Source organism: Sinocyclocheilus rhinocerous, unplaced genomic scaffold (assembly GCF_001515625.1).
Source record: "Sinocyclocheilus rhinocerous isolate Xijiao unplaced genomic scaffold, SAMN03320098_v1.1 scaffold239, whole genome shotgun sequence".
NCBI lineage: Eukaryota > Metazoa > Chordata > Actinopteri > Cypriniformes > Cyprinidae > Sinocyclocheilus > Sinocyclocheilus rhinocerous.
In genome coordinates this window covers 560,996-585,264 of record NW_015653198.1, presented here as the reverse complement: position 1 = coordinate 585,264, position 24,269 = coordinate 560,996, and the positions used below count along the sequence as shown (strand labels likewise).

Below are 24,269 nucleotides of genomic sequence, written 5' to 3'. Positions count from 1 at the left end.
GCACGCACGTGATGGAGATTTACCGCTGATTACAGAACCGGCTTTACTGATAAGATGCGCGTTAAATATCGCATGCGATTTATCGTGCAGCCCTACTTAGTATAAACGCTTCGGTAAGGGTGACAGTTAAGACGTTTGTTGCAACACTCCTAATGAAATCCCTTACCTCAGGGATTTTTTCCCCCTCAGGGATACCCCTAAGTCAAATTACTTAAGGACTTTCATGCAACCGGGCCCAGACCCTTAAACATGCACCATTCCCTCAATAAATCAAAGCAATGAATAGTTAAAAAATTATCCTGTGCTTACGCCACAAAATTCAAAACTCTGCCATGTTGGATTTGACACCCAAAATACATTGGCTGCACCCCATTTTGCATACTTGTGGACAAAATTAATCTTGAGAAAGCTTTCAGAAATGCATACTTCAAAAATTGAATATACATACTGATATATACAATCTAAACACCTATGATAAACTATTTTCACTGTACTAGTATTTGAAATGCATATACTTTTAGATCGCATACTTCTTAGTATGGATAGTATACAAATAGACACTTGTTTTTGTACTGCATACTATATATGGATAGTATGTGCTTTGTAACACTCATTTTTAGCTTGCATACTTATAGATAGTATGCAAACTGGCATTTGTTTTTAGCTTGCATACTAGCAAAGTTGGATAGTATGCAGATTGACACTCACTTTTAGCTCGCATACTACTTAAACTATTATTATTAATAGTGAATAGTATATAAATTGTGACACTCCTTTTTAGCTTGCATATTACTTAATATAGATAGTATGCAAATTGTGACACTTGTTAGCTTACATACTACTTTGTATGGATGGTATGTGAATTGTGACACTTATCTTGTGTACCACTTAATATGAATAGTATGCAAATTGACACTGATTTTTAGCTTGCATACTAAGTATGCATAGAATATAAACTTTAACACTCGTTTTAGTACTTAGTATGGATAGTATTGAATTAACACTCATTTTTCACTTGCATACTGCTTAACATGGGTGGTATGCCAGTTGTGACACGCTCATTTTTATAAGTACTTAGTATGTATAGTATGTGAATTTTGACGCAGCCAATGCTCATTTGATATTCTGCCCCACCCTCATAGTTTAGCTGCTGATTGGACGCTTTTTGGGACTTGTGTGTTTTTCACCTCTACTGTTTTGGTGCACTTAGAATGGGTTGATTCTGGGAGATAGTGAGCAATACTGTCTTTGACCTCATGCATATGATGTTTTTTAAGTGTGTATAGTGATGATGTATTGATAATGATTCAACAGTGGTCCCAAATTTCCCCCATCTCTCTAATTTATCTCAATCTCTCCCCCTCTCTGTCATTATTAACTCTATTCTTTTCCCCTGTTTGGGTTTTTCAGTGCAACACCATTTGGCCAGTATGCAGGAGAGGAAGATAAAACACGAAAACGATGGCGTGCAGTTTCCTTACCATGGTTAGACCACATTACCCTCATATTATAATGCACACAAGTGTACTAAAATGTGTCTCTTATCTCTGTCTGTCTTTCAACCTCTCTGCTGCATCACACACCTCAGCTCTTCTCTCTGATTTGCTGTTTTTCCCGGTGCTCGGAGGTGGCGGGTGTTTTGTGGCCTGTGAATGTGCTTTCATTTTGTTTTGTGCATCAGAAGTCTCTCCGTACATCCATTGTTTGTGCTAGATTGTGATATAGGATCCCTGTGAACCGAAGCAGAAGTCCAAATCCTGATTTCCACAGCATTCCCAAACATGAACACTTACAAACGTGGCTATTGTGTTGCGTACAGCAGCAGGCCTTTCCAGATATTTACTTAGCGTTTTTGTTTGTTTCTTCTCCATGCAGGATTTATTGTAATTAGTGTGTGTGTGCATAAAGGGGTTTATATGCTATAAGCAATATCTCAGCTGTTTATTCAGCGCTCCTATGAGATCTCAAGCCTGTATACGCTGTAACGTCTGAAATATACTCTACGCAAGTGTGCAAATGCAAAAACAAGCTCGGTTTCACGCCTCATTGCGATCCACAAATTGTTTGAACGCAATTCATAACATGACACCACAAATACGTCTCTTATTGTCAGTTTTCTCTTTTAGCTCAACTGTTGTCACAGCACAGCAATGCTTTAAGAGAATCTTGCTGCACAAGTTAAAGTTAGTTTAACTGTTCTCATGATCACTTTTATTTACTTTCCCAATAGACTTTTTGTACAAAATGTGTCAGTGCACAGTATTCCTAAGAAATAAAGGAGTAATAAAATAAAGTATTAAACATGTATATATATTTGAATTAGTGCTGTCAAACGATTATACACAGTACACACACATATATTATGTAAACAAAAACTTTTATTTTGGATGCGATCAATCAAGATTAATCATTTGACAGCACTAATTTGAATATAATATGTACTGTATATATTGTATGCATTAATTTTATAATATTATTTTACAATAAATTTTATTATTACTATATATTATTACTATTACTATACCATTTATATTTCATTAAATGTATTTATTTAATTTTAAATAATAATAATGATGATGATTTATTATTATTATTATTATTATACAATATTTATATTTTATATACATTTTATATTTTATAGTTATAATATATTCTATTATATATAAGGTAATGTATACATATTACATAAAATATATAATATAAAAAATATAAAAATGTATCATATAAAATAATATAATGTAACAGTAATATTAATAATAATGAAGATAAAAATGTAGTAATGGTGTATTTAAAATTTGTTGTATTATTTTATGCATTCATTGTATGTGAAAATGTTGTTCTTAGTAGTAATATTTATATTTTATGTACATTTATTTTATTATATTCTATAATATATTCTATATTATTGATAATATTATTATGTAATTTTATATTACTATATTTATTACATATTTGTATGTATTATATGATATGTATATTTTATACATTTATTATTTATTAGATTTATGCATTTATTTAAATGTATTGTTTTTATAAAAGTGTTATTATTATTATTATTATTTTGTCATACAGAGACAAGACAATGTTTCACTGTCCAATCAATTACCACTGGATAAAAAAGGACCCGCTTACATTTGTTTTGTCGCTGAATATCCTGTTTCGCTCTGAAATCCATCAGACCGGGCGTTTCACATTGACTGTAATGGCACAGACATTTGAAGGTAACTCTATCAGCCCCTCGAGTACGCCAAAATAGATTACGCAAGAATAGCGACAGTAATGTAAGAATGCATGCTGTGTACGTACAACAGCAACTTGTGTACTTGCACAGGGTACGTTTCTGGCCCGAGGGTCCACCTACATCTGATCACATTCACTGCCGCCCACGTCATGATCAACACACAGTCGCACAGATCTTAATCTAGGGAAACATGGGTAAATCCCACCAAAAAAATGGCAGCATGCTCAGGTGCTCCTGATGTCATGGGAATACACAACACACACACATATTTACACCCACCCCACCCCTAAACACTCGAAACACACACACACACACAGTCTGTGGCGCAGCAGAGCTCTGGTCCAGATGGCTCCTCCATGTGTCGACAGCGTTGGGAGCTACTGGGTTACAGAAGACATCTGTTACGCCAATGAAGGCGGTGGTGGCGCTCCGAGCGCATGTGAGTGTGTGAGAGTGTGAACCACGCTACGCTCTAAAGGTGATTCACTACCTGAACGAGGCTCTGGCAACGCTGCAAGGTGACGGTGTCATTTATCATTAAATCTGGTGTCACCCGGCGTACACCGGCAGCCACTTCATTCATACGCCCCCATCGCTTTCTCTCGCCCTGGGCCGACACTGATATCATCCCGCCTATTTTTCATTCTCCTGCACTCTCTTTCACCTTGTTAGACTGTGCCACTTTGTCTGTAAACATCTGTTTGTGACGGTTTTGTTGATGTTGAGAGGGTCAGACAGCGAACGGGGTTCCCACAGGCATGGGAAAGCAAGAAATGTATGAAAAATGTGAGGTTTAGAGGAGTTAGGCAGAGACTTTGAATTAGTTTAATACTTTTATGAAATGGTTTAAAATATTTAATTTGTCTTTCTGAGTGTAAAATGACAAATTATTTTTAAAAATGTGTTGATTTAAAAAAAGTAATGAAAGTTTACATTGTGAATATGACTTTTAAAAAATATTTAATTGGCAACTAATTGGTCTTTTTGATTGTAAAATGACTGAAATTAATTTAAAAAATATTTCCATTGTAATTATAACTTTTTAAAATAGATATTCATTTGGCAAGAAATTTGTCTTTTTGAGTGTAAAATTAATTTAAAAAAAGATTGATTAATGAAAGTTTCTAATTGAATTATCAAGCGTAGCGTTAGTTCTGGCAGGTCACGTCAGTCAATCTGGCGTCAGCTGACTCTCAGCTGATCCACATCTACCTATAGGGATGTGACATCTATCACATATATATACACCCATATATAAGGCCCTTCAATATTATCAGCAGCTTTCACGTTGCTCAATAGCTAATTACCCTCCTCCATCCCCAGCTCCTCCTCTCGTCAGTCAGGATTCACCCTTATGATTCCCCATTGAATCAGACTCATTTCTAAAATGTTTACATTAAATTATTGAGCATGAATGATATCCGCAATACATTTATGTTGGTTCTGTTCTGTTTACTCTAAGGGGGTTATTGCTGCTCTCCCTGCTCTTATCCATGCTAGGCTGCATGGATGCACAGGGAGTTCTTGCCCAGAACAGAACCATACCACTCATCCAAACTGTATGCTAATTGTCAGTCATCTTTGATAAGTTTTTTTAATATTCATTTGGCAAGCAATTGGTCTTTTTTTAGTGTAAAGTGACTAATTATTTTAAAAACCTGATCGATTAAGAGACTAATGAAAGCATCCATCATAAATATAACTTTTTTCAAAATATTAATTGGCAAGGAAATGTTCTTTTTGAGTGTAAAGTGATGAAATTATTTTCTGAAAATTTGTTGACCAGAGAAATCATATAAATGTCTGTTTTTAAATATAGCTTGTTTTTTGTTTTGTTTTGTTTTTTCTTGAAAATATTTAAATAGCAAGTAATTGTTTTTGTTTTTTGTGTGTAAAATAAATGAAAAAAATATTTAAAAAAATCAAATCAACTGAAAAAGCCACAATTTCCATAGTAAATCTACAATGATTTTTTTTAAATGCTTTAAACTATTTAATTGGCATCAATCAACTGAAAAACAAATCATTAGGCAAAGGGCTTGGGAACCCATGTGTATTATTACTGTAAGTTCGTGGCAGAAGTGATTTGTACTTGGATTTGTGACTTTCTGCGTGTGTCTGTAGAGGGACTTTCTGATGATTGGATGGTAAATGTGTGTGTCTGTTTAAGAGCGTGTGTGTCGTGTGAGGAGGCGTTATATATGGCATTTTTTGACAGGTCAAGGTTTGATTGGCGGCCAGCTTGTTAGCGTGGCGAGACTGGAAGGTCACAGGAGCGTTTGATTGGCTGCCAGTCTGCCAGAGCGTCAGGGCTGGCACAAGACACAGAGAAATAACACATAACCCATGATTTTACCACACACACACACAAATACACAGGCTAATGTGCAAGATCATGGAAACTGTCAGCTGCAACTCTGAAGGTGTGTTTTTAGCGGCGATTTTCAGCACCTTACAGAGCATAATTTATGTGCATATATAATGCATATATTTATATAGCCACAACCTTACTTATCTTATAATGTTAAGAATATTAAATGATTATATTATAATATTTACAGTATTATTAATATTATTTATACACATTTTTGTACGTATGTGTGTATGTATATATATATACAGCAACAAACAAAAAGGTTTTAAGGCTTTAACACTCATATATATATATATATATATATATATGTGTGTGTGTGTGTGTAATTAAAAATCATATTAAAACCTTAAAACCTTTTTGTTTGTTGCTGTAGATTGTCTTCTTTACAGGAAATAACGTTTGTTTAGCTCTCCCACAGTAACTCCACACAGATACCGTAGTAATGATTTATCGTGCGGTTTGTTTGTTTAAAACAAAATTCATTCTCAGTGATCTTGTGTAAATATCACACTTTGTTGGATTGCACAACACTAATTTTTTTCAGCAGACAGTGTTGCTTTTAAATTTGCCAATCCTTTCACTTTGAAGTACACTAAGAAGTTTTGTTCACACCACAATTTCCCCCCCATTTATCTATAATTTGCGATTAATTTGTCAAAAATATCTATTTTTTTCTTTCTCAGACTTTTGAAAGTAAAATTTTTGGCATTTAACTCTTTCGGGGAGGCAGATATTTGTTCAAACGTGACATTAGCATAATTAGCAGATGTGTGGCTTCCTCACGCGGCTCTTTAACATCTTAAATTGGGTTTTTAAATCACCACTTAGGATAATTGTTTCCCCCAAAACTAGCCACAGGATTTGATGGTAAACTCCTTTTCCTTTCCTTCGCGAGTCCTGACATGTTTGGCCGTGTTTCATGGTCACTGTGTGAGCACGGCGTATATTCAGACTTCGCGTTTCTGCCAAACTCAGGACAGCTGAAGCTAGCAGCCCTGCGGCCTCAGTTTGACATTTATAGGATCAGGACGACACATTAATGCGGCATTATATACGAGAAGACCAAACCATCGCATACTTTCTGCTTTCATTTCCCTCATCATTCTCACATCACGCTTCCCGCCTGTCCTCCTGTTTTTGGCATGAGCGTTCGGACCTGCCGCTGGAACAGAAGCGCTTGTGTTTGACTTTTTCCCTCTGCGCTGAAAAGTCAAGTGAAAGCCTCTGATTTGGTTCCCCAGGTGAAGTTTAAGAGTGTCTATATGTCAGAGTCTGTACACAGCTAGCATTTTCGTTTATTTACTCATTTGCATTTGGTTTGTGAAGACGTGTCGTCCTGTTCGGTTGGCATTAGTAATGCGGTCGCTCGAGTATGTTGAGATTTGGAGTCAGTCTGAACACACATTCACATAAACCAGACAAGTTATTAAACTAAATGTGTTTACTCTATGATGTTCGGTTTTAGCAGACTTTATTTAGTTCGTTTTGCTCAAGTGTTTGTATAGTATGTTTTTTTTATTGGCTTGTGATCTGTAAACTGATCAACTTTGCTGACTAGTAGAAACTTGTTAAAGAGATGTAGCAAAATCATCTGGAAACGAAGAGATTTTTGTTTATTCTTGCTTTTATATTTAAATTGCAGATTGTGATCTGTTTTTCACCTCTTAACTAATGGCAGAAATATTTTGTTGTGTATTTGAAGACATTTTATTTGAATTTTTTTAATGCTTTTGGACTTTTTTTTTTTTTTTAATAAGTAGTGGAGGACCAGTAGGTTTTTTTTTTATATGCTAATGCTAATATCTATTAAGCTACCCATTAATAATCTATTAAGGCTACTAATAATCTGTTAAGGTTACCCATGGTTGTAATAATACTTGTATTTGTATGTTTTTGTTGTTGTTGTTGTTGTTAAAGTAAGTGGGATGCACATAAAATTTTAACAATATTAAAATTATAAAACATTTTATACTACTGTATATATAGATATTGCGATTTTAAAAGAGAAACAAGAGAATTTAGCACTAAAATAAGACACATTAATCAATTTATACACTACCTTTCAAAGGTTTGTGGTCAGTAAGATTGAAGAATTAATACTTTTAAATACTTTTAAACAGCAAGATTCAATTAAATTGATCAAAAGTGACACTAAATACATTTATAATGTTGTTAAAAAAATCTATTCCAAATGCAGTTTTTTAATATTTATTTTCTATTTTGTTTCCAGAAAAATATTAAGCAGCAAATCTGATATTGCCTTTTTTGTTGAACTGTTATATAAAATCAATGTCACATTTGCAGTCTTTTGGATATTCAGGGAAAATTGCATTCTCATAGGTTTCAGAGCAAAATAAGAACGTATCAGTGCTCACTTTATACAATTTCTAATAATCTTTTATATGATTGAATCTTCAAACTGCTAACACTTTGCAGTTTCGAATTATGCCCTACTGTAAGTGACGGAGTAGGCTATTTTATGTTTCAGTGAATACACATATTCATTGCAAACGGTTTGTGAGGGAACGCAAAATATCTTTGCGAGAGAACGCAAAAAATAATTTCCTCCCACCCCGAATTTTTTTCCACCACCATGTCCCTTTATGGGCTCCGTAGTTTTCAGCATTGATAATAATCAGAAATGTTTCCTGAGCATCAAATCAGCATGTTACATTGATTTCTGAAGGATCATGTGACAATGAAGACCGGAGTAATGATGCTGAAAATTCAGCTTTGCATCACAGAAATAAATTGCATCTTAAAATATATTCAAATAGAAAACAGTTATTTTATATTATAAAAATATTTAACAATATTACTGTTTTACTGTATCAAATAAATGCAGCCTTGGTGAGCATAAGAGACATTATGAACATTGAAAATTGTACTGACCCCAAACGATTTGGAGGTAGTGTATGTATTGATATATCACTAGTAGTTTTGTTTTGTGTTTTTTCTTTAGTGTCCTTGATAACATCACTGTAAAAACTGAGAAATAGAGGCAAAATCCTGACATTCATGCTTTGACACTGTACTCTTTCCTTTGAGATTTGGTGATTTGAAAGTGACAGACAGACAGACTGACATGAGTTATTATGGGATCTGCTGTCGTGGCATCTATTTTTCCACTTACAGCTGCATAGAGACTAGGGCTGCACGATATATCGTTTCAGCATCGATATCACGATGTGCGCATCCGCGATAGTCTCATCGCAGGATGTGCGATGTTTAGTATAGGCTACTGATCGTAATATTTATACTGATTGTTTTCTTTGCTCACACACAGACACTGTGTCTACACCGGACGCGACAGCTGTACAGAGATACCCTTTTTAAATACATTTAGTAGCAGAGCTACTGCAAGCGATTTTCAGTGCTGGAAATCCGTTTATCCTTTGTTGACACTTCCGCGTCGTCATGGAGAGCGCAGGGCACGGTTGCTTAGTAATGGCAGACGCCATGAAAGCGCAAGCTCCCGAGCGCTTTGGAAAGAAGGAGAAAGCGGCGCGACTGGTGTTTTCCATGCGTTTTTAGGCGCGACATGTGAACGGCTCCAAAGTCTGTCTACACTGGAAGCAACAAACCGACCGATGCCCATCATTTGAACTTTGTGTCAGTACGTTATAAATAGAATGAGGCATCCGTTTACTGTCGGGGATTTGTCGTGTCGCGCACAATCCAGTGTAGTCAGTCACACAGCATCACTGATTATAATGGGTTCTATTGTATTTTGTCTCGCCGTGCCTCTTGCGTCCGGGGTAGACACGGTGAGAGCCACGCAAATGCACGTGAACACTGAATTCCGTTCACTTCTGCGTCTATTTGTGCCTGAAATACTGTGCTCTGCAAGTATCCTTGTAAACACAGATGCTTATGGCTTAGGTGAAGGTAAACAATTGAGAAAGAAAATGGATGTGTAACAGTATATTGGTTCACAGCAGTTTAATGTTACTGTTGCTTTCTCTGTCATGAACGTTAATCAAACAACAAAACACAAAGAAAAATCACTTTTGTAGCTTTAACACGGATTTGTTAGATTTAATTTATTGTGAAAACTATGCAGTGTTATTTTACATTTGATTATTAAATTTTCTGTACCTGGATACTGTTAGACTTACCTGAAAAATATAAAGCACTGCTTATTTCATTTGTATCTATGTTCTGTTATTTATCTATGCTTGTAATTTTTTTTATTTCCTATGCTGATTTACTCGCCTACAAAAATCACCCCAATCATTGATTTTTTTTTTTTTCCAAATAGAGCTATTGAAGTCATCTGATTTTTTTATATCGCAATATATATTGCAGAAAAAACAAATATCGCAATGTGAGCTTTTTCCAATATCATGCAGCCCTAATAGAGACCCTTCCCAGCCCTGTCCCGACTTCTATCCCACTCTTTCCTGCACTCCACTGCTTCAAAGCAAAGCTCGCACCCTGGACCTGTCAGCACTGCAAAAACACAGTTCTTAAGCAGTGTTTCACCTTGTTTTCCAGTATAATTATATTAACATCCTTAAAACAAGATGCATTTACCTGAGTCAAAATCTTATTTACACTGAAAAAATTTTTTCATTCTATCTAAGGGCAAGTTATTTATTTTTCATTGACTCAAGTTAAAAAATATAGATGTGAATCATTACCCTAAATTTTTTTAATTGGATGAATGAAACATTTTTTTCAGTGTACATTTAGTGAAGTTTATGCTTAATATATATTTTTTGCATTCTTAAGATAAAGCAATTTGACATTGGGGTTAAAAAATACATTTATTTTTCTTTTTATTTAAGTGTATTTTTCTACCTCATTGGCAAATACTTTTTATCTGGTTAAAGATGTTTTTACTGGAAAATGGGACAAAATACTGATTAATAATGATTTTTTTGCAGTGTGATTGGCTTTTCTATACTTCACACCAAACAAAAAACCCTAGCAGTATCTTATCTGTAGATTAAAAGATCATTTTTAGTATTATTATCAGCAAATTTGTCGTATTTTAGAAGCTGAGATGGATAAGATAATTTTTTTTAGATGAAGATCAAGAAGCAAAAACCCTGTTTGATTAAATCCACATCTCTGTTCTGCCATTTTGTTGATCCCATTTTTACCAGGACTCTCGTCGCCTGGTTCTCTTAAGAAGTCGGGGAAATTCGATTTCAGCGCTCTGTCCGGCCATACGAGGTCTGCACGCATGCCGTTCACCCATCACCCGCTGCCCATGCTGGCAGGTGTAAGACCAGGTGAGAGCTCAGAGCCCCCCCACCCCACCTCCCACATCCTTCCCCTTCCTGTTCTGCTCCCTCACACCCCCTGGTGGGTTCGGATGTGGTGACGTTCGGGGAGAGGCAAGGTCGTGTTTACGCCACGGTCGGGTCGGGTGAAGGCATTCGCCATTCGACCCCCCCCACCCCTCACCCTCTTTCTCCTCTGTACTGAGGCTGATTTGTCTTTTTTGTCTGTCTGTCTGTCAATGTGATTGGTTGGTGATTGGTCTCTCCATTTCCCGACTTCATTCTCCCTCAGCTAGAGGCGTCCTTTCACTGCCCAGATGCACGTGAGCTTGTAAGATGTTGTTTTAAATGCTGTGCAGCAGTGATCAAAGTACATATCCACTCTCCTTTAATGCAAGACTCACAGGATTAGAAAACTGCATTTTCAAAGATGTTCTGAAGTATTTTATCATCTATTTTCAATTAAGATGGAAGAGAAGGAAAAAAATATAAATGTGCCAAAATTAGACATCACAAATCTTGTCATCAAATCAGTGGCATTTGTAGATGTACTTTTTTTGTAGATGGACTTTTTTTGTAGATGAATACACACTAATTTACCCATTATTAATTCTTTCTTTTCAGAGAGCTACTTAAAACGTACAAAACTATGATAACCAGCTCCACTGACAGACAAACGGATGGATGAACGACAGACAGTGATAAATAGACATACAAGATAGATAGATATATAGATAGATAGACGGATGGATGAATGGATGGATGGGCAGAGGGATAGATGGATAGACATACAGATAGATAGATGGATAGATAGATAGACGGATGGATGGATGGATGAATGGATGGATGACAGACAGTGCTAAATAGATAGACAGACGGACAGACGGACGGACGGACAGATGGGTGGATGGAGGGACAGAGGGATAGATAGATAGATAGACAAACGGATAGATAGATAGATAGATAGATAGATAGATAGACGGATGGATGAATGGATGGATGGATAGACATACAGATAGATAGATGGATAGACATACAGATAGATAGATGGATAGATAGATAGACGGATGGATGGATGGATGAATGGATGGATGACAGTGCTAACTAAATAGATAGACAGACGGACAGACGGACGGACGGACAGATGGGTGGATGGAGGGACAGAGGGATAGATAGATAGATAGACAAACGGATAGATAGATAGATAGATAGATAGATAGATAGACGGATGGATGAATGGATGGATGGATAGACATACAGATAGATAGATAGATGGATAGATAGATAGATAGACGGATGGATGGATGACAGACAGTGATAGATAGATAGATAGATGGATAGATGGACAGAGGGATAGATAGACAGACAGACAGATGGGTGGATAGATAGATAGATAGATAGATAGATGGATAGACATACAGATAGATAGATGGACGGATAGACAGGTTCAGTTGTGTTTTTGCGTTATATGTTCAGATGAATTGCTGGTGATGTTATGCGATGGCTCTTGTGTGGTCCTGTGTTGTGTGTAGCAGTTGTGTTTAGAGCTGTTGTTGTGGAGTCACTCCTGGTGGGAGGGGGTCTTTGGTGGCGGTAGTTTGCGGTGCCATTTGCCTCCTTGAAGCCTTGGCTCCATCCCATTCCCTAATGGGATTAAAGGGTGGATGATGAAAGCGCGAAAGAAACGGAGGAAGAGGAGGGAATAGCAGTCTGCGTGGCAGTGAGGGTGAAAAGCAGGGCTTTGGCTGGGAGCGCAGCGCCCGCGTCTGGGTTACAGGGAGGCTCTGGAAGTTGGCAGACTGTCCCAGGCAGCTGGGGGCCCTGCTTGTCTGGAGGAGACAAGACCCCTCACCCCTCCACTCGCTGGTCGGGAGATGAGCATAATGTTATTCTTCATGCAAATGAGAGCACGTCATGACTTATCAACTACTGCAGTTCGTTCACATTAGGGTTGTGCTGATACAAAAATGTATCGACATTGCATTTTTATTCCTCATTGCACATACTTTAAATCCTCATTTTAGGATTTATCCCCTTGTTTTATTTGTTTATCTGTGCTTTCATTCAGTTTCCTACAGTTTAATAAACAAAGAAGCAGGTTGTCTAAAGTACAAAATCTGGAACTCATGTTCAAGTGGAAGCAATCAGTCTATCTTCCACATTTATGGTTGATTGGCATAGTCGTCCATGTTAGAGTTTGGGGGCTCTGTTGGCAATTTGTAGTAAAAATTATTACATCATCAATGATGAAATATTATGATAACATAATGAGAATTAAGAGGCTTTTTTTGAACTCTGAGAGCATGTTGGTGTTTGTCTGGACAATTTTGAGTTTGAGAGATTATAAGAGAGCGTGAGAATGAAAGAACACAGGAAGAGATAAATATATATATAATAGGCTATATATTTTAAATGTTGTACATAAATCTATAATTTATGTATTTAATATATATATATATATAATTATTATTATTTATGAATAGTTTTCCAAATGGGGTTTTTGTAATACTTTATAAATTGAGGCACACATTTATTTATACATATTTAATATAAAGCTAGCTATAATTAGTAAAAGCTTAACCGAAACCCTAACCAATAAAAGTTTAGCATTTTTGGATTTCAAAAATTTGATTATATAACGATTCATATATTTCTGAATAATTTTTACCTATGTGGATGTCCTGTAGGATCTGCCAAGGGAGGTTTTGATTTAGCTCTGTTCTTGGAACAGCTTTGTTTCTAATCTTTGTAAACACACACACAGTTTTCCTGAATTGATTTCCATCACTTCCATCTCATGTCATCTATTGTATCCTTGTGTGTCAGTCTCGATCATTACTGATATACTACTAGCACTTATACTGACACAAAACGTGTTACTGACCTCTCTCTCTCTGTATGTCTGTCTGTCAGCAGGAAGTCCCCGCGCCTCAGCTTCCTCCCTGCACTTCCCCTCACCCTCCATTATCCAGCAGTCCAGCCCGTACTTCACCCATCCCACCATCCGATACCACCACCACCCGGGACAGGACCCGCTCAAGGAGTTCGTGCAGTTCGTGTGTGCCGACGGATCAGGACAGGCTAGTGGTCAGGTAAGAGGAAGTGACCTCATACTGGAAGTGATGATCTGACACTGGGGTCAGTTGATTGCTGCTGTACATGTAACTTGATCTGCTGTATGTATTGCAAAAATGCTTGATGTTTTATGCAGCTATTCTCAGACTGGTTTATAGTGAATACTGGAAATGGCATCCTATCATACTACTCATACTAGTTTTGTAGTATGTATACTTATGCATATTGTCTGTATGCATAGAATAATGCAGTATGCAACAGAGAACACTGCATGGAATACTGTATCCCACAATGCAGTCCTTTCTGAAGCTTTACACTAGTATTCCATTTAGAATGTAGACATTGTCACATTCTACTGTATTAAACATTATCATTGCTTACTGCATACTGCTTTACTAATTTGGAAATACGGAGTATATACTTTGCAGTATGCAACTGTTTAGAGATAAGAAATTATGAGTTTAAAAAATGATTTATGTTGATGAAACAGAACTTAGCTTTCAAATTTAGCCAACATATTTGCCTCAGTCAAGCAAAATCTCTTGCCTCAAGTATGAAATTAATTCATATTTGTGAAACTAATGTTATCAAGCATTTAAAGAAATGTTGAATTGAGCTTACCGTTGTGAAGACAACTGTCACATTTAACCAAGAAGCCAAGATTGAAGTGGGAAATGAAAGCATCCAAAAACATGTTAAATAAGGCACAAATGTTTTCTTTTAGGGCTTGGGTTACTCTGTGGTCATTCTAATTAACTAATTATAAAATATTATGTATATATAAGTGAGGTTATGTCATATTTAGCACATATTTACTGTAGGGCTGCACGATATTGGAAAAAACTCACATTATGATATTTAGTTTTTCTGCGATATATATTGCGTTATGAAAAAAAAAAATCACCAGATGACTTGAATAGCTCTATTTGGAAAAAAAAATCAATGATTGGGGTGATTTTGTAGGTGAGTAAATCAGCATAGACAATAAACAAATTACAAGCATAGATAAATAGAACAAAGATACAAATGAACAGTGCTTTACATTTTTCAGGTAAGTCTAACAGTATAAGCAACTGTGTTTACAAGGATACTTGCAGAGACATGCATTTTGACGTAATTTCGCACGTATGTGTCATTAATAGACGCGGAAGTGAACAGAATTCAGAGTTCACGTGCATCTGCGCAGCTATAGAACCCATTATAATCAGTGATGCTGTCTACACTGGATGCGGCGGGGTGCGACACGATAAATCCCCGACAGTAAACTGATGTCGCGTTCTATTTATGACGTACTGACACACAGTTCAGATGATTTGCAAAGGTCGCTTTGTCGCTTCCAGTGTAGACAGACTTTAGCTGCAGCGCGGGGCGGCGCGACACGACAGATGTCGCGTCCGGTGACACAGTGTCTGTGTGTGAGCGAAGAAAATGATCAGTATAAATATAACGGTCAGTATACTATACATTGCACATCCTGCGATGTGACTATCGCGGATGCGCACATCGTGATATCGATGCTGAAACGATATATCATGCAGCCCTAATTTACAGTACTAACATTCAATTCACTTTTTTAAAAAACTTTTTTTATTTATCTATAATTACTACAGACCTGAATCCAAGTCCTAACCACTGGAAGAAAAAAAATCAGCATTTTTTGGTTTTTAAAATTAGATTATTTAATGATTCCTAAAAAACTTTTTTTTGTTCGATGTGCAAATAACATTATCAACTGTATTACTTTTGTTTGCATTTCTTAAATCACGAAACAAGCTCCTCCTGTCTTTTCCGATACAAACAAATGTGTGCGTTCCTTGTCTTTGAGGCCGACTGATTGGTCACTGTTATGTATCTTGTGCTTGTCTAGCCAATCTTGAGTTAATCTCTCCTTCTCTGTCCACTTCCACGATAAAACCCATCTGCGCAACAGCTGACGACCTCTGCGCATTTCGGCGTAGCGTGCATCCCCTCCTCAGTTCTGCTTATAGGACATTTTTTTAGCGTCGTGAACGTGGCTTGATTTTTTTTTGCGCCCTGGTTTTGATTTGACATCATTCCATGGACCAAAACTCACCTCACCATTAGTGCGTCCATTTCTTCTTCTTCTTCACCTTCTGCCTAAAGTCCTTCATTTTATTTTTTTCCAGCTCCTCCACTGCTCCTGTCTGTGCCTGTGGTGAAGTCAACACACAAACATGCACACAAACAAATACGAACACCCCCCTTCATAAACAAAAGCAAACAGACATTCATCCTTTTGGTTGTTTCCCTCTCAACACTCTCCACTACCAGCCACCCCCCATTCCTTTTTTCGGAGCTAGCCTGCGTTGTTTTTTCCATTTGCGGGGTGTCGGTCGTGTCCGTACTCCTCACCCTGTTTGTGTCGTCTGCAGCCGAACGGGAGCGGCCAGAGCAAAATGCCGGGCTCCTTCTTGCTGCCTCCACCCCCCCCTGTGGCGCGTCCAGTGCCCCTCCCAATGCCAGACTCTAAATCCAGCAGCACGCCCCCCGATGGCGGACTCACCTCACCCACATCTCCGTGTAAGTGACCCGACCCCCCATTCCACCAAACCCTATGAAGATCCCCAGTCGTCTAGCCACAGCTGGACCGCTTTTTGCCATTTAGTTTGTGTTCCTTAAGTTAACATGAAATGCCCATTATTCGTAATTTTTGCCAACTGGTGGGTCAGAACTAGTCCTTACTATTTTTTTTTCTCGTTTTTCTATGTATCCTAGTTTTGAGGCAGCAGTTTTAGTGGTTTAACAGTTTAACAGCCATCAAAATGTCACTAAAGTACGGAGCCCATAAAGGGACGTGGTGATGGGGGGGGGGGTAGTTGAGATGGGAGGAAAAATTATTTTTCAGTGTTTTTACGTTGACTGGCGAAACATTTTTGTTCCTCTGAAAAAATTGCATTTGTTCACAAAACGTTTTCATTCCCACGAGAAAGTTTGCATTCACTTGGAAAATGTTTGCATTCTCTCGCAAAACATTTTTGTTCCCCTGAGAAACATTTTGTTCTCTTGCAAAAAAATGTTTGCGAGAGAATGCAAAAGTTTTGTAAGTGAATGCAAAGTTTCTCGGGGGAATAATACTTTCACGAGTGAACAGAGAATTTCTCAGGGGAACACAATACTTCTGTAAGAGAACACAATACTTTTTTCAAGCTAATGCAAATGTTTGGCGAGTGAACACAGAGTTTCTCGGGGGAACGCGATACTATCAACAATATGATACTTTTGCAAGAGAATACAAAATTTCTCCCAGGGGGCGCAATACTGTACCTTTGCAAGGGAACGCAGACGTTTTTCAAGCGAACACAAAGTTTCTCGAGGGAACGCAATACTAAGTAAAGCTAATTGCTTTAATTTACAAGCAAATGTAAAGTTTTTTTGGGGGAACACAATACTTTTGAAAGGGAACACAAAAGATTTGCAAGTGAACACAAAGAGTTTCGGGGAAAAACGCAGTACTTTTGCAAGTTAACGCAAATGTTTTGCGATTGAGCATAGAGTTTTTTGAGGAATGCAATACTTTTGCAAGAGAATTTCTTGGGAGAATGCAAAAGTTTTGCAAGTGAACAAAATATCATGGGGGAATGTAGTACTTTTGTAAGAGAATGCAAAGTATTTCGGGAGAATGCAAACGTTTTGCAAGCGAATGCGAAGTTTTGCAGAATCCTTGAAAAATAATTTTTCCTCCCATCTCATATTTTTTTCCATGACCATGTCCTCTTGGGGGCTCTGTATCAAGGGTGCAAATTTAGGGCAGTTAAAGTGGACTCCAAAATACATAAAAAAAATAAATAAAATTTTTTAAATGCATTTTAGTTGAAACCGTTTTCAAAATGCAGCTATTATTGTACAAATCTCTTGACCTCATTATTGTGTGGCAGTTCTGGCACTAAAATCAAAACAAGATGGAAGAATCTGTATCTACCAAACTGGAAAGACCAGCTTTGACCCTCTTGAATTTATATTCTGGTCCAGGTTGGTTTGTGCTGGTCAAATTGCATTGCAGCCCTGATGTAAAAGGGCCTTTACACTCCCGAATGCAACATCCAGAAACCCATGCTTTGTAATTTTACGTTGGTTTCATTTGAGTTTGTTTTGGTTACGTACACATTGCTGGTTAGCTTTTGGCCTGTGGAAATGTGATAGTTGAGCTCCAGTGCTGGTCTAAAGGTCAGTTCGTCCAGTACATGAACCAAATTTGGGCCGTTCAGAAAGGAGGTGGCGTATCGGGGTGGATAATCAGACATACTGTAAAATATTCACTCACCACAGACGGGGCACTGGACGGAGCACTTGCATTTCTTTTCCTCTTTTCTATCATGTTTCTTATTTTTGTTTTTCGTTCCTTTTCATTGTGTTTTCTTTCATTGTTTCAATTGTTTTTTATGTTGTTTGTGTGTGTCTTTTTATGTGTTTATATGTTGCTGATTCTCCAGAACGCACGTAACAAACCTGATCACAAATTAAAAGAGAGGGGGTTTTTTTTGATACAGCATTACGCATATAGAGGTCATGTATTATGAGTTTACCATGGTTAATGGGGGTTGTTCGGGGTAAAGATACAAAACAAATGGCCTGAAACCCCCTTAGCCATTCAAAAAAATACACATGGCCTCTTGTAACTCATTGTTTTTTTTTTATATAATGGCCATAACAACAACATGGCGCAAACAGTCGGTAAATAATTAATAACAATGAACAGATTTCTTCTGCCAGATAATTTAGTTCTTTCATTTAACTGTAGGTGTTTTATGGTTGCAAACCACAGTCAAAGGTTTATAGAAACACAGTCCAGTAGTATAGAATTAAATTCTATGTTAATACAGTTTATTTGCATTAATGTAGAATTCAGTTCTGAAATTACAGCCTGTTATATATTAGTGTTTATATATTTATAATATAGAATTCAATTGTATGTTAATATAGAATTGATTTGCATATTGCGATTCTATATTAATATAGAATTTGTTTGCAATAATGTAGAATTCAGTTCTGCAATCACAGGAGTTCATATATTGGCATTTATATATTATATAATTAAATTATATATTATTGTAAAATTCAATTCTGTGATCATAGGTGTATCAATATTACCGTTTATATATTAGTAATATAGAATTCTGTATTAAAATAGAATTTAGAATTTAAATCTGCAATCACAGGTTTAAATGTTTCCATTAATATTTTACATACCCTATATAATATAGAATTGAATTCTATATTAAGAAGCTATTAGCATTCATGTAGAATGTCATGAACAAAGCAGCTTCTCTTTGTTGCCTTTTTGAATGTTTGCTGATGAAAGCGCTAACAGCAAACTGTAGAACAAATGCGGCTCTTTGTGTTTGATTTCTCCATGTTTTTACACACATACTGATTTATGTTAGATCTCTATATTTGATGAACAGTTACACAATGGAGTCCATCACATAAATCTGAATCCAAACAAAAACTGCCCTAAATTTGATAATGACTTCAAACCGATTTGCAGATTCAAACACCTTTTTAATCTATTGATCTTCAACCGTGTGAACCAAGAACAATCAAACATAGTGTATCTTTAATGATAAATTCTTACATTGCTTTTGTTTGTTGCTTGCCAACAAGTCAATTCAGTACAGAAAAGTTTCAGTTTCCTATATATTTGATGAAATTCGCACAATATATCTGAAGGTTTGCCTTTGCAGAATCAATCGATCTTTTCAAATAGATCACATTGACTAAAATTTGTTTTAATAACTAAACGATTTTGCAAACATTGTACAGGGTGATTCAAAAAAGAAATGAAATGAAATGTTTCTTTCTCTCCCTCAGCATACTCCACGCCAGGCTCCACAGCTCCCAACAGGTTTGTCAGCATCGGATCACGGGACAACAACTTTCTGAACATACCCCAGCAGACGCAGGTGATTCTTACTCGGTCATATTCAAAACAAACCTTTGAGTGTTTAAAATCATGCATCTTAACACGTTAGGCTGCTGCTCCCCTCCTGACTTTCCTCGTTTCCCATGATGCTCTCTGTTCTGCGGTGTTGGGCCCATCTGGAGCGGGTCTGCGATAATTGGAGCCGATCGGCGTGGTGTAGTTGATTTGAGTGTTGCGAATGTGCGGCCACCACACCACGCCTCCTCCATCACCCAGTACACTTTAGTCATTAATGTGTAAAGCACACCCGCCCCGGGCCAGCTCCCTGCTCTTCAACACATGGTGACCATCTGAAGCCGCTAACTCACCCGCTCTCACCTCCTCCCTCTGCTGGTCGGCCTCTCTGGATTTGACCATTTATTTTCCTCTCTTTCTGCTTAACCATTCCTCATTTCTACCTTCTTTAACTCATTTCTCGACTCGCTATCACCCTCTGCTGGTGACTCCTGTTTTTATTTTTCTTCTCTCCCGTCAGTGACTTCGCTTTGTCTGATTTGGCACATTTTATTCGAAATTTTAGAAGGCTTTTTTTTTTGTCCTCTCAGAGATAAACTGCTTGAGTGTGCAAATTAGCAGCGAGTTATCATAAGCAAACGTTTTGCGAAGATTCGTTATTTGCAGTTGCACTTATTTGTTTATTTTCAAAATGTGCTTTGAGAAATGCATTAGCTGTAATTCATTGTAATACAAGCATTGATAAAAGATAACTGCAAGAGGCAGTAGTGTTATTATTACACAACAACAGTAAAAAAAGTTTAAAAATTTGTATTGTTAAAAAAACTGCATTGAGAAGGTACATTAATAATTGTAATTCAATGTGATACAAACATTGATAAACAATAAATGCAAGAGGCAGTGAGGTAGTAGTGAAAGTAAATTGTTACTGTTGTAATAATTATTGCACGACAGCAGTGAAATATTTATTTTATTAGTATTTTTTTTATTTGTTATTGTTAGGAAAATGTGCGCTGAGAAAATGCACTGATAATTGTAATCCGATACAATACAAACATTAATAAAAAGAATAAATTATAATTAATTTGATTAATTTATTATTTTTTCCTTCAGTGTTATCCAATGATTAAAATATCAAGAGGCAGTGAGAATAGAAAAATGTGTATTGTTTGTTTGTTTAAGAAAATGTGCATTGAGTAAGTGCCTTATTAATTATAATTCAGTGTAATTTAATTTAAAGACATGTTTCATGAGGGTATCAGTGAACTTGCACTTGAGCGTGTCCCCAAAAGACATTTGGACACTTCAGTTATACTTTAAAATGTCATTACATTAGATAACAACATATCAAAGCAAGTGACGTATTTTGAAGGGAAAAAATAATCATTGTCAAACAAAACATCACACAAAAATGACTTTATCAGGTTTTCAGTCATAAATCGACAGAACTAGAGCTGAAAATGAAGACAGAATGTTTGTAACACTTGGTGTTTGTGAATTGTTAGTGGATTGTTTATTTATTTTATTCCAAGAAAATGTGCAATGAGAAGGTGAACTAATAATTGTAATAATCGCCAAAATGCTAGTTTTGTCAGAAGACACAAAGCAAAAATTACGTTAATGAAAGGAAAAGATCCTATAAATACGTTTTATTTTATTTTATCACACCACGCCTCCTCCATCACCCAGTACACTTTAGTCATTAATGTGTAAAGCACACCCGCCCCGGGCCAGCTCCCTGCTCTTCAACACATGGTGACCATCTGAAGCCGCTAACTCACCCGCTCTCACCTCCTCCCTCTGCTGGTCGGCCTCTCTGGATTTGACCATTTATTTTCCTCTCTTTCTGCTTAACCATTCCTCATTTCTACCTTCTTTAACTCATTTCTCGACTCGCTATCACCCTCTGCTGGTGACTCCTGTTTTTATTTTTCTTCTCTCCCGTCAGTGACTTCGCTTTGTCTGATTTGGCACATTTTATTCGAAATTTTAGAAGGCTTTTTTTTTTGTCCTCTCAGAGATAAACTGCTTGAGTGTGCAAATTAGCAGCGAGTTATCATAAGCAAACGTTTTGCGAAGATTCGTTATTTGCAGTTGCACTTATTTGTTTATTTTCAAAATGTGCTTTGAGAAATGCATTAGCTGTAATTCATTGTAATACAAGCATTGATAAAAGATAACTGCAAGAGGCAGTAGTGTTATTATTACACAACAACAGTAAAAAAAGTTTAAAAATTTGTATTGTTAAAAAAACTGCATTGAGAAGGTACATTAATAATTGTAATTCAATGTGATACAAACATTGATAAACAATAAATGCAAGAGGCAGTGAGGTAGTAGTGAAAGTAAATTGTTACTGTTGTAATAATTATTGCACGACAGCAGTGAAATATTTATTTTATTAGTATTTTTTTTATTTGTTATTGTTAGGAAAATGTGCGCTGAGAAAATGCACTGATAATTGTAATCCGATACAATACAAACATTAATAAAAAGAATAAATTATAATTAATTTGATTAATTTATTATTTTTTCCTTCAGTGTTATCCAATGATTAAAATATCAAGAGGCAGTGAGAATAGAAAAATGTGTATTGTTTGTTTGTTTAAGAAAATGTGCATTGAGTAAGTGCCTTATTAATTATAATTCAGTGTAATTTAATTTAAAGACATGTTTCATGAGGGTATCAGTGAACTTGCACTTGAGCGTGTCCCCAAAAGACATTTGGACACTTCAGTTATACTTTAAAATGTCATTACATTAGATAACAACATATCAAAGCAAGTGACGTATTTTGAAGGGAAAAAATAATCATTGTCAAACAAAACATCACACAAAAATGACTTTATCAGGTTTTCAGTCATAAATCGACAGAACTAGAGCTGAAAATGAAGACAGAATGTTTGTAACACTTGGTGTTTGTGAATTGTTAGTGGATTGTTTATTTATTTTATTCCAAGAAAATGTGCAATGAGAAGGTGAACTAATAATTGTAATAATCGCCAAAATGCTAGTTTTGTCAGAAGACACAAAGCAAAAATTACGTTAATGAAAGGAAAAGATCCTATAAATACGTTTTATTTTATTTTATGAAAATGTGCATTGAGAAAGGACATTAATAATTGTAAAAATCACCAAAACACCAGTTTTGTCAAAAGACACTGAGCAAAAATGAAGGAAAGTGAGGTTAGTGGAGTGACATTCAAACATTTTATATGTCTTTAAGTGTTTGAATACTTTTTCTTTTTTTTAAGAAAATGTGCAATGAGAAAAATGCATTCATTGTAAAAATCACCAAAACACCAGTTTTGTCAAAAGACACCGAGACAATGTTGGTGAAGAGAAAAGGTTTTTTCATTTTATTTTGAGAAAGTGCACTAATAATTGTAAAAACCACCTAGACGACACCGAGCAAAAGTGACATTAAGTGAAGAGAAAGATCCTGCGGTGTTCGAGACACACAGATACAGGCTCATCTAATGTAGTGACATTCAAACATCTTTAAGTGTTTGAACCCTGTATATCCGTACGGGGGAAGCGCTCTCAGCCCCGTGCCATTCCCAGTCAGAAACACGAGAAAAGAACTGCGGAAATGCGAGACAGGAATGGAGAAAAGAGAGGCAAAGTTGAAGCACGGCCCCTAAACTGAGAAGTCACGTCCCAACTGTCTGGTTGCCCACAGCAACGAGACATGATGTCACAGGCAGTTGAAGTTGAACTTGAGGGTGGGGGGGCAGAGCTGGTCACTGCCAAGGATTACGGGGGGAAGATGGGATTGCGAGAGGGAGGAGTACAGCTTACAGGGGAAGAGTTACTTGGCCCGAGTGGCTGTTGGGCGGGTGGTGGTGTTTGCGTGACCTGCAAGAGTCAACCAGAACAAAAGTTACCCGCCGCCCCTCCTAACAGAGCCTCTCAGCCAAAGTGTTTCAAGGATTTGACTTCGAGAGTTTTGTAAAACCAATCAGGAGTAACAAGCCCAGCTCTCGCTATCGTCCTGAGCGCATATCAAACGCTCAAGCACTTTTTCCACTTGTTTTACCAGTCAATACGAGGGGTTCAATAAATAGCCTAACAAGAGCTCTTGTGCAAGTACATTTGCCTCACAAGGCAAGGTATGCGAGCAGATTGGATAAAAGCATTCTATTTTTATATAAAATGTAAAGAAATTATATGAAATATATGTAAGGGTATTGTAAATGTTATTTTATATTTAAAATAATATATTTATATTATATAATTATCTATCAGTCAATCTATATATACAAACTATTAAGGATATTATGTAAAATATTAAGTATATAAGTAATTATGATTCTGATAATTGTGAATGTAGTTCATATATACATATGCATTATTATAAAGATATATATATATATATATATACTGCACATATACAATATAATTTTTAAATATTTAGAATATATATATATATATTGAATGTTATAAATGTAT

General features: G+C 36.4%; 1 protein-coding gene and 1 long non-coding RNA gene across 13 annotated transcripts in view; one reads left to right on the top strand and one right to left on the bottom strand.

The window, feature by feature from the left end:
* LOC107715650 (nuclear factor 1 X-type-like) overlaps window positions 1–24,269 on the top strand; it is a 182,136-nt gene that overhangs the window by 150,840 nt on the left and 7,027 nt on the right. For 4 of the 12 annotated variants that reach the window (XM_016521809.1, XM_016521807.1, XM_016521810.1 and 1 more), the window contains 5 exons: window positions 1,411–1,485; window positions 10,727–10,855; window positions 13,760–13,938; window positions 16,315–16,462; window positions 19,751–19,842. In XM_016521809.1, coding sequence (XP_016377295.1) covers window positions 1,411–1,485; window positions 10,727–10,855; window positions 13,760–13,938; window positions 16,315–16,462; window positions 19,751–19,842 — 623 coding nt within the window. The remainder of the gene's footprint in view (window positions 1–1,410; window positions 1,486–10,726; window positions 10,856–13,759; window positions 13,939–16,314; window positions 16,463–19,750; window positions 19,843–24,269) is intronic. The other 8 variants (XM_016521817.1, XM_016521808.1, XM_016521815.1 and 5 more) reach the window with 6 other exon arrangements.
* On the bottom strand, window positions 7,575–23,990 carry LOC107715654 (uncharacterized). The gene is made up of 3 exons (XR_001637126.1): window positions 23,315–23,990; window positions 15,326–15,330; window positions 7,575–7,586 (listed from the first exon to the last, which is right to left on the bottom strand). It is a non-coding gene; the product is annotated as an uncharacterized LOC107715654 (long non-coding RNA).